This window comes from Bidens hawaiensis, unplaced genomic scaffold, assembly GCF_021521415.1.
Source record: "Bidens hawaiensis isolate Kalapana, Puna unplaced genomic scaffold, B.hawaiensis_p1.1 tig00047683_1, whole genome shotgun sequence".
Taxonomy (NCBI): Eukaryota; Viridiplantae; Streptophyta; class Magnoliopsida; order Asterales; family Asteraceae; genus Bidens; species Bidens hawaiensis.
The window spans coordinates 37,122-48,311 of record NW_027498539.1 but is presented as its reverse complement, the minus strand read 5'-3'; the positions used below and the strand labels follow the sequence as shown (position 1 = coordinate 48,311).

The window sequence follows — 11,190 nt, the reverse complement described above, 5'->3', positions numbered from 1 at the left end:
TCATTAATTTGATTTAGTCATAAAAGTGGTATGCTTCTAGCTAGCTCCTAATTACTTGTAACGGTTTTATTATTGATAAAATAAATCGCAGTTAAAAAACCAAGGCCTTTGGTGCTTAGTTATTCTACTGTTTGGTTATTTTATTTAACTTTGCATTTCTTGCAAAAATAAACATTATCAAAGGTCTTTAGCTTAAGGTAAGTGTATGGCACACGTTAAATACAAGCCATTGAAATATATATTTGTTTCTTTTTCTTTTTCTTTTTTTTTTTCCGAGCGGTCATTGAAAGGTATTGTCTGTTGATTTTGAAATTGAATATAAAGTCGACAATATCTATATAATCGGTGAAATTAATCGTACACATGTTTTCTTCTTAGGTAACCATTTCAAAAACTTATGGATAGAGTAATCCGAAAAAGTTATAATATAATACAAGACTTACCACCTCGATTTAACTATATATGCCCTGTGTTTACTGCAATCCACAATATTCCGACCCTGGACCGACTATGTGCCTTATGGATTTATGGTTGCTTTTTATTTGATTTTGACAAATAAGAGACACGTTTTATAAATATATAGTCATTTAATAATTATCAATAAACCTATATATTTAAAACTGTAAATATTAAACAAAATAGTGTATAGTGACGATATATGCATCTGTAATCTAATTTAACTCAGGATTCGCGATTCGTAACGATGTTCAGTCAACACATTTTGTTGGAAATCAATTATACAAACCGTTTTGAGCCACATGATCGATTCAACCGTTAGTAAAATTTTATACATTTGATCGACCCGTTTACTTTTCCCATAACGAACGTTCCTGTCACAATTAATCCGCCCTAAATGTACGTACACATAAGATCTAGCTCATTTTGGAATGTGAATGCAATTATTGTGGATAATGGATATCATAGAAAGTCTTTTGTTCAATGCACCACACCCGTTGAAAATTATTATCTATCTATTATTAATTTCAAACCGTTGAATAGTATTATCTATTACTCGTTATTAATATATATTCATTAGACTTCAACTTCAACTTCAAAATATGTAGATGACTATTGAAATATATTATTAGGAGCTTATCAAATCCGATACCCGAGCCCCTCAACGGGTAACCCGAAACCCAAAGCATCCGGGACAGGTATACTGGAAGCCCGTATGAGATTTGGTGATATCCGACCCGATTACCTGAAAGCACATACCCATTTACTCTAAGGGGGTGTTTGGTAGAGAGAAAAGAGGGTGGAGAATTGGATTTCCATTGTTTGGGAGAATTAGGTAGAGAATTGGGGGGAGAATTGGATTTCTCTGGGAATTGGGTGTAGGCAAAAAATTGAGAAATCCAATTCTCTCCATTTTGAAGAGAAATGGAATTCTCTGTGAGCCACCATCGCTTCGCTGCTCTACTCATCTGTCTTCTCGGTGTAGGCAAAAAGTGTGTATGGTATTATTTCCATTGCTCCGACCGGCGATGATGTCCGGCACGGCGGAACCCTACTCCGTCGCGTTGCAACTAGCAACTCCGGCGATGATGTAGGCAAAAACATCCGTTCGTGTCCTACTCCGACTGGCGGAACCCTACTCCGTCGCGTCCTACTCCGACCGGCGTCCGTCCGTTCGCAACTAGCAACCCTAAATCGCGGCGGAGTGGTTGGCGGCAGCTGTGGTTTTAGTGGTTGGTGGCCGTGGTGGATTAGAAGAAGATAGAGGAGGAATAACGGTCGCCGGAGAGAGAGAGGAGAAGGTGGAGTTGGTGGCAGCTGGAAGAGTTAGGTTGAGAGAAGGAGAATGATTTTCACTTCTTTTCTCTATTCTACCAAACAAAGGAAATGATTTTCAATTCTCCACCTATTTCCATTTCTTTCCAATTCCATTTCTCTCCTATTTCCATTTCCATTTCTTCTCATTTTTTTTCTCTGTACCAAACACCCCCTAAGTCTATACCCCGAATTGAATTATAAACCCGATCTTTATAATTAGTAATTTTATTTTTCTTTAACCTTTGTCTAGTTAATAACACTTCATTTTTGTAGGTTCGTTATACGGGAAAAAAATTTGTATTTAAGATATGTTTTTTAAAATATTATTTATATTTTGTATATTAAGTTAATTTATGTAGAAAGATATATAACAATTAAAGTACTATTATTTATTTATATGAGAACAATTATATGTATGTAATGTTACATATTTTAATTTGTAATAGTTCATATATAAATAAAATATATATACAATAATTATGATGTAAAACAAAATATACATGCAAATTCTAAATGAAAACTTTTTTAACAAACTAACGTGTATACCTAATACACATGGATGTACTTGATACATGACGAGTAATTACCCGACACATACACGAGGGGTAATGAGTCGGATATGGGACTGAAATTTACAACCAGATATAGGTATGGAATTGGCAATATCCCGCCCGAACCCGGCCCATTAGGATGAATTCTCAAAATATTAGTTACTAGGTCTATTAGGCTTTTAAATGACTTGACGGATGTTACTAATAATATTTAGGCTGATCAAATTAAATTATTTCAAACACCACTACACCAGTCACCAGCTAGCGTGGAAATCGTGGTGGTTGCTGGCAATCCATCATTAAGCGTTCATTTGCTTTGGTAATTAGTGTATGTCATGGCATACGTTAGTTATTACTTTTCATATAGCAACCTATTTTCAAACACGTATTAATAGATCAGGAATTCTTCTTCAGACTTATAAATATAATATAATTTAATGCAAGACTTACCACCTCTCGATTAGCTATATATATACTCATGTTTAGGGCCACTATCAATTGTGTAATCACTTGCATACTTCTCTTTGCATAGAGAAGACATGGAGTTCCATACTCTCTCATTTTCAACAACATTAACATCCATTCTTGTTGTTTTTATAATAGCTTTTCTGCTTCAGGTCTTTAGGGGAAAGAAGGCAAACATAGTGAAGAACCCTGCGGCACCTCAAGCAAAGGGCGCATGGCCTGTAATCGGACACTTACACCTTCTCGGTGGATCCCGTATACCTCAACATGTTTTAGGTGACATGGCAGATAAGTATGGCCCTATCTTTACCATCAAGCTTGGTGTTCACCAAGCTTTGGTTGTGAGCAGCGGGGCGGTAGCTAAAGAGTGCCTTACTACAAACGACAAGGCCTTTGCAACTCGACCAAAATCAAAGGCAATAGAGCTCATTGCCTTTAACTATGCCTCGTTCCCCTTTTCTCCGTATGGTCCTTACTGGCGACAAGCTCGCAAAATCATTACGCTTGAGGCTCTCTCTCAAAGACAAGTTGAGATGCTTGGACACACTCGAGTTTCAGAAATTAGAGAATCCACGAAAGATATCTACGAGATGTGGCGTACGAACAAAGACAGTGTAGGTTCAGATATGATAAAGGTGAACATCCAACAATGGTTTGGAAACTTGGTAATTAACCTTCTTATGAGGATTGTCACAGGGCATAGGTTCCACCACAGTGATGAAGAAGGAGTTCGATTTCAAAATGCGGTAAAGAAATTCTTTGAGTTATTAACTACGTTTGTTGCGTCAGATTTCCTTCCCTTTACAAATGGTTTAGACCTGGGAGGATACGAGAAAGAAATGAAGAAGACAGGTAAAGAAATTGACAGCGTCGTTGATGGATGGCTAAGGAGGCGAAAGCGAGAGAGAGAGTCCATCTCAACACAACAAGAAGGTGACCAACTCTTCATGGATGTGCTGATCTCTGCTCTTCAAGATGCCACCAAAGAGGATTTCCCAGGCTATGACCATGATACAGTTATCAAAGCCACAAGTTTGGTAAACTTAAATAACCTTGATTAATTATCGGAACTTTATTTGCTTAAGCTAACTCCATGTAGCTCATAGTTAAGTCCAACAACATTCACGGTCGTTTTATTTGTGCAGGGAATAATAGTTGCTGGCTCGGACACCTCAGCTGTGACTTTGACATGGGCTTTATCTTTGCTACTTAATAACCCAAGCGCATTAAAAGCTGTCCAAGATGAAATTGATGAGCATGTTGGAAAAGATAGACTAGTGGAGGAGTCAGACTTAAAGAACTTAGTTTACCTCGATGCCGTTGTCAAAGAAACAATGCGTTTACACCCGGCTGGACCGCTCTCCATTCCTCAGTGAGTCGATGGAGGATTGCATTGTGAGTGGCTACAACATCCCAAAAGGCACACGCTTGTTTGTAAATATTTGGAAAATCCATCGTGATCCAAATATATGGGCAGATCCTTCTGAATTTAGACCAGAAAGATTCTTGACAAGCCATAAAGATATTGATCTTAAAGGAAAAAGTTTTGAACTGCTTCCCTTTGGTAGTGGCAGAAGAATGTGTCCCGGTATTTTCTTTGTCCTGAAGGTTTTGCCTTTAACATTAGCCAATGTGATTCAACAATTTGAGATAAACAAACCGTCAAATGAACCAATTGATATGACTGAAAGCCCGGGACAAACTGGAAGCAAAACAACCCCACTTGATGTCCTTCTTACCCCTCGTTTGTCCCATGATATGTTTCATGGTGGTGCATGATCGTAATATATCACATTTCAAATCATTTACAACCTCATTTCCATTCATCTTGTGAGCTAGAGTTATATACTGATAACTAATCCATAATATAGTATGAGAACACATCAGTTCTTGTCTTGTTACAATAAGCTTTTATTAGAGCATTTGTATTAGTTAGCTCTCTGCTACATGTATTAAAGTTATTTGTATGTTTGTTTCTGTTTGTAAACATCTCTATAAATAAATTGTATGCTTTAGTTCTGGCGGGTATGAGAAAACGTAATACATAAAACTAAACTAATGAATAAATCTTCGCAACTTTGATTTCTGTCTATGGAGATCTTTGTGTATAACCTTGACAAGCAAATAAATATTAATGTTGTGAAAATTCTAAAATTAGAAGTTCTGCAACTTCATAATACACTCTCCGCACGGGAACTGTCAGGTGATGAATCTTGACATTTGAAGTATTCCAAAAATGTCCTTGAGCTGCCATAACTTGCTGCCTGTCTAATATCAGAAGAAGATAGGAGGAAGCCATGAGTTTTGTTGAGAGGGACGGCTAGGGTTTAGGAGGCATATGATACCATGATAGAGTATTATATTTTCTGCTTAATTATCCCTTTTTCATTCATCTCAATATATAATACAAACTAGGTTAGAACCCGTGTAACACACGAGTTTGGTGAACAAAAGTAGAAATATAATGCAAACACTCTTCACACGGGAACTGTCAGGAACTGTCAGGTGATGAATCTTGACATTTGAAGTATTCCAAAAACGTCTATTAATAGTATTTGAGACGGTAATATACCCATTTGAGGCCGTACAGTATAGCACATAGGGTCTGATTTTAGAATTTTCACACACCATAAATACGTCCATATTATATCAAATACTTATATGTTGTTTTACTTGATTACAAGATATTGTCGGGTCTGGTAAGCTTTCTGCCTTTCTTACCTTTTTTCTTTAACGGTGTTCGGTTAGTTTTTTGGCAAAATTATAATTAGGAAGAGGTAGAACACCAATTGCAATAGGTCAATTATGTGTTGTTAACCTTAAAAGCATTTAGCGTTACTTTATTTCTGGGTTTTTTAGTTTTCTTTTCATCTTTGTTTTATAGTTTTCATTAACAAATTTAACGCATTTAACATTCAGATTATTTACAATAATTCTATCATCACTTCTCTGGTAAATAATTTAGGATTAACTGTCTTATAGATTATCCAATATATTTCTTCGGATAGGCAATGTCAGTGATAAAATTTGGAACATAACACCATATGACTTAACAACAAACAAAGACGTCATTCAGGTTTGAATTTATTTTATTTTTACAGAATTTTTAATGAATATTTATGGACTTTTGTTGTTTTTGAGGTGATGATGTCCTTCAATGGTGTTACTATGATGTCTTCCAAATCTATCAATATTGTGTTGCCAATACCTATATCTAATAGTAATGATGGTATATTTCTCTAAACTCTAATTCTTATTATTCATTATTGATATTGATTACATTATAACGCTTATTTAATTGGTAAAATTATCATCTTTTGCTTTTTTAATATAGGTATCACCAATGAGAATTTCGCCTCTACACAACATATTACACAACGAAGATTGACCAAAAATTGTAAGCTTAGTTTTATTTATTTACATTTTTTATTAATATTGGCCATTTTGTTAGAATCACTATTATATTAATTTTCTTTACTTTTAGATATATGTAAGGAAACCGACGGATGAGAAAAATGATCCGTGGTAACAAAAAAATAACTCCGTCCATATAACTTCAAACATGAGTTATATAGTTAATTGTAAGAAATTTTTGGTTTTTATTTATTATTCATATTTAAATTACATCTCATACGAATGAACAAATAAAAGTTCTTGCACCCACAAATGAAGTTGTAAAACAAATCAATGATCGATTGGCCTTTTGTTCTGTGAATTTGTTTTTGACTTTCTGATTTTTACTTTTTAATCTATATAATCGCGATTGAATCATGAGTTAATCATGCTCATTGGGATTGAGATGTTGTCAATTTATATATTTTTTTCTGCAATTGAAATAAGTCTAAAATTATGCAAATCTCATAAAACAAACTACTTAGTCAACTAATATCATTATTTCAAAAAGTGCAAATTGAGTTTAGATTTTTAGGATTAAATTATGAACTTTGAGTTTTATTTTAAGACAAATGCACTTTGTTAAGGACTAACATTGCAACAAGTTGAAAAAAAAAATTTATAAGAGTTAATATACCTAAGTTGTGACTTATGAGTTGCATACTACAACAAAAGTGGGTTTTTGAAATGGTCAAGTTGAAAATACTTTTTTCAAAATCAACCTAAATATAAATTCATAGCTATATAAGCTTTGATTTGATATGCATACAATTATATTTTCACTGCATTTTGTGGATTCAAGTTGGAAAAGGAACCGGCAGATAATTTGAAGGGTAGTTTGGAAATATTTTGATTTGCTGATACGAGTTATTTACAATGGTTGTTTTTTTATTTTTTTTGTTGTCTCCATATATTAAAGATAGTAAGCATGGATCAAACTGATTAGTTGTATTCTATGTTGAGCCTCTCTTTATATGTATTGTGATATATTGATATGTAGTGCAACTAACTAAACATATCTCTCTATATAGGTGTGAAAAAGTGTAAAAGCGGACATTAACAAATCACTATGGTGGGAGCCAAGTCAAGCCGAATCAAATAGGATATCACATGCGTTGACGTTGTTGGTTGATATTACCTTTTCTTGAGCTATGCCTTTTTTTGAGCTATGCCTTTTTTTTTTGAGCTATGCGTTGACGTTGTTGGTTCATATTCATCATTTCATGCTTTAAAAGAAAGTAGTATCACCACAACAGCGCGTTATGTCTTCTTCAAAGGCCATTAATACTTCATTTGAAAATGATAATAGCAGGTCCTTTATTTATTAATTTTGAAAGGAAAATTTGTTATAAATAATCCAAACTATGGCATATTGGTAAATATCCCTCCCAACTTTACACTTGCCTGCTGGCAGTACCAACTACATATGCATTTGTTTTAAACCGGCCGCGACTAACGGATGTTAACTCCGTTAGTCTTTTGCTGACGTGGCCATTCGAGCTGTCAATAATTAAATTAGGTGGACGTCTACGTGGCCTACTGACTGTGTATAACATATATGTGTAACATTACGTGGCCGGCTCACTTTATACAATCTGTATAAAAATACAAGTCCCTAACTCAATATAAATCCCTAACTCAATACAATCCCTAATTCTATCTCAACAACGGTAATACTCTGTAGACGAAGAACGAACCCTAATTGCTCGACGATTGAACATCATTAGGGCCAGACGATTGAAACAATGGGTGATAAAATCAATATCGACTTCAAGACTGGTGTGAAATTTGATGTCAATCCTCCTAGATTAAGGTATGTTGGGGGGACAACAACATCATTAGGGTTAGATGTTGATAAGCTTTCATATTTTGAGATACTAGGTTATGCAATGGATTATGGTTCATATGAAAAGAAGGAGGATTTGTTCTTATATTGCTTAATACCTGGTGATGGTCGGGTAAAACATTTAAATAGTGATGGAGTAGTAAACGAGATGGCATCTCTGCTTGGAGCTGATGAAAGGTTAGTTATATACGTTCAAACCGAAAAACTAAGGAAACCCAAACCACAACCCAGTAGCCTTGAATCCCAACCCACTAACACTCAATCCCAGCCCACTAACACTGAAGCCCAGCCCATTATGCAGCCCACTAGCCCCTTTACTCATCCAACAATGCATAGTAAACCACAATCCCAGCCAACCATTTCTCATCCAACATTGAGTCCTATGAGGTACAGCAAGCTTACAGCAAGAAAACAGGTATTTCCAGCTTCACCACCTAGTCAACTACCACAAATTATCAGTACTTCACCACCAATTGAACTACCACCAGTTACAAACACTTCACCACCAGTTGATAGTAGTTCAGATGAGTTAGATGAAGACTGTGATGATTCTGATGATGAGTCTTACAATGTTAATTTGGATGATGATGAATCTGATGATGAAGAGCTGAGAGATTCAATTGTTGCAAGAAAACAAGTACGTGAAGAGGTTGTTGCAACCCAAAATAAGGTGCTTGAGGAATGCTTGAAAGAAACTGGTAAATTGGTTGATGTAGGTTTGAAAGAATCTGGTGATGTAGGGCCCTCATATGTAGAAACTTACAGCAGCTATGAGGATTCAGATGGTGATGTTAACTCACCTGGAGAGAGTGAAGATGATAACATCAGAGGGAACAAGTACAAACAAGATGTTCCAGTTGTAGGTCAGCAAACTGAGTGGGAAAATTTCAAGTGGGTTGTTGGTATAAGGTTCCCTACTAGGGATGCTTTTAAAGATGCTGTTAGGAAATATGCTGTGACAAATGGTAGAAATTTAGTCATCAGTGACAGTAACAAGAATAGAGGTGGGAGATTACGTATCAAGTGTGTGGCAGGGTGTCCTTTTAATTTGTATTGTTCATTTCATAAGGGCAAAAGTTGCTATATTGTTAAAGGAGTAAAAGGCAAGCACAACTGCCAAAGGAACATGATAAGGAATAGGCAATTGACATCTACCTTCATTGCTAATGAGTTTATGCCAATGTTCAAGGAAAAACCTAATGGGCCTGCTGCAGAGATTCAAACAGCTGTTAGAGAAAAGTATAAGGTGATCATTAATAAATGGATGGCTTATAATGCTAAAAAGAGTGCTTATAAGAAGCTTCATGGGTCAATGAGGGACCATTATAGTAAACTTGGATCATATATAGCAGCTTTAAAAAATGCAAACCCAAGTTCAACATTTGAATCCTAACTGCCCCACCAGGGTTCCTTAAGGAGGATTCAGATGCATCTTCATCACTGGAGACTTTTTTCAGGTACAATCTCATTTTCATTAGAGTTTATTAAGTTCATCTTGATCATTAGAGTTTATTTTCAGGTTGTTTGTGTGTTTTGATGGTTTGAAGAAGGGATTCCTAGCAGGTTGTAGGAAGGTGTTATGTCTAGATGAGTGTTTCCTTAAAACCTTTCTAGGAGGTATTTTACTGGCTGCTGTAGGTAGGGATGCAAACAACCAAATGTATCCTGTAGCATGGGCTGTTGTTGTAGGTGAAAATAATAACAGTTGGGAGTGGTTTATGAATCAGCTGAGTAAATGTTTAGAGGTCACAGATGGTGGAAGAGGTTGGACACTTATATCAGACCAACAGAAGGTAAGTATATATTCTCTTAACTGTGTCTCAATTACATATATTTTCTAACAATTTTAATGTGACAGGGACTGATTAATGTTGTAAATTTGGTGTGGAAGAATGCTGAGCACAGAAATTGTGCAAGGCATATTTATGCAAATTGGAAAAAAGAGTATAAGGGTGAAGATTATAAGGAGGTTTACTGGAGGGATTGCAGGGCTTATAATGAAGCTGATTACAATGTTTCTATGAAGGATATGTTAGAGTTGTCACCAGATGCAGTTGAAGCTTATGTCAAACAGAACCCTAAATGTTTTTCAAGGTGTTTTCTTGAAACTAATACAAAGTGTGATGTAATAGTCAACAACATGGCTGAAACCTTCAATGGAACCATAATTCAGGCAAGATCCAAACATATCATTCACATGTTAGAGGATATAAGAGTGTCAGTAATGACTAGGCTAACTACAAGGTACACTGAAATGTTACAAAAAGATGTTTTTGTGTGTCCAAGGGTGCAAAAGAAACTTGACAAAGAGAAAAGTTGGGCCCATAAATGTAAAGTATACCCATCATCCTCAACTGTGTTTCAAGATAGTGATTGGGATGATGTTTCAGTGGATATAGGTAACAAAACTTGTACTTGCAAAATGTGGGAATTATCTGGTATACCATGTAAGCATGTATGTGCAGTGGCTGGCTTTATGAAAAGGAATTCTGAGGAGTTTGCTCATGAAAGTTTTCTTAAGGAAAAATACTTGAAGTCTTACCAATTCACAATTCCACCTTTGCCTAGTGAAAAGTATTGGCCAATTGTAGATTACCCCATTGACCCACCTCCAGTCAAAGCTATGCCTGGACGACCAAAGAATAACAGAAAAAGAGATCCACATGAAGATCCAAAGAGGCCAGGAAAGTTGACAAAACATGGAGTTCAGATGAAGTGTAGCTGTTGCAAGTCAACATTGCACAACATAAGAACATGCCCTGATAAGGCTAAGGGCAAAGCCATTGATGATGGTGGTGGTGTTAAAAGATCAAGGGGAAGGCCAAAGGGGAGGTCAAACAAAGATTCTAAAAAGTCAACTCAAGTTTCCCAGCAGTCAACTCAAGTTTCCCAGTCAACTCAAGCTTCCAAAAAGTTATCAGGTTCTAAGAGAGCAAGGGAATTGCCTAAAGGAAGGTTCTATCAAGCAAAGAAAAAGTCAACTCAAGCTTCACAGAAGTCAACTCAAGCTTCACAAAGGTCAAGGGGAAGGCCAAAGGGAATGATGCTTGATCCTTTAAATGTTTTTTTCACTGTTTGATGTTTGAAACTTATGTTTTTTGAACCTTTGAATGATGTTAAACTTAGCTTTTGAAACAATATGTATGATGGTAAACTTGTTTG

General features: G+C 35.8%; 1 protein-coding gene and 1 pseudogene across 2 annotated transcripts; both read left to right on the top strand.

Annotated features, from left to right (window-relative positions):
• The first annotated feature begins 2,839 nt into the window (after positions 1-2,839).
• LOC143597169 (strychnine-10-hydroxylase-like) lies at positions 2,840-4,733 on the top strand (annotated as a pseudogene). The gene is made up of 2 exons (XR_013146843.1): positions 2,840-3,826; positions 3,935-4,733. The product of XR_013146843.1 is annotated as a strychnine-10-hydroxylase-like (transcript).
• A 4,743-nt stretch (positions 4,734-9,476) lies between these two features.
• LOC143597168 (uncharacterized) lies at positions 9,477-11,190 on the top strand. Its single transcript, XM_077075752.1, has 2 exons — positions 9,477-10,941; positions 11,047-11,190. Exons 1-2 carry the CDS (start codon positions 10,049-10,051, stop codon positions 11,105-11,107), a joined length of 954 nt encoding a protein of 317 aa, XP_076931867.1. The 5' UTR covers positions 9,477-10,048; the 3' UTR covers positions 11,108-11,190.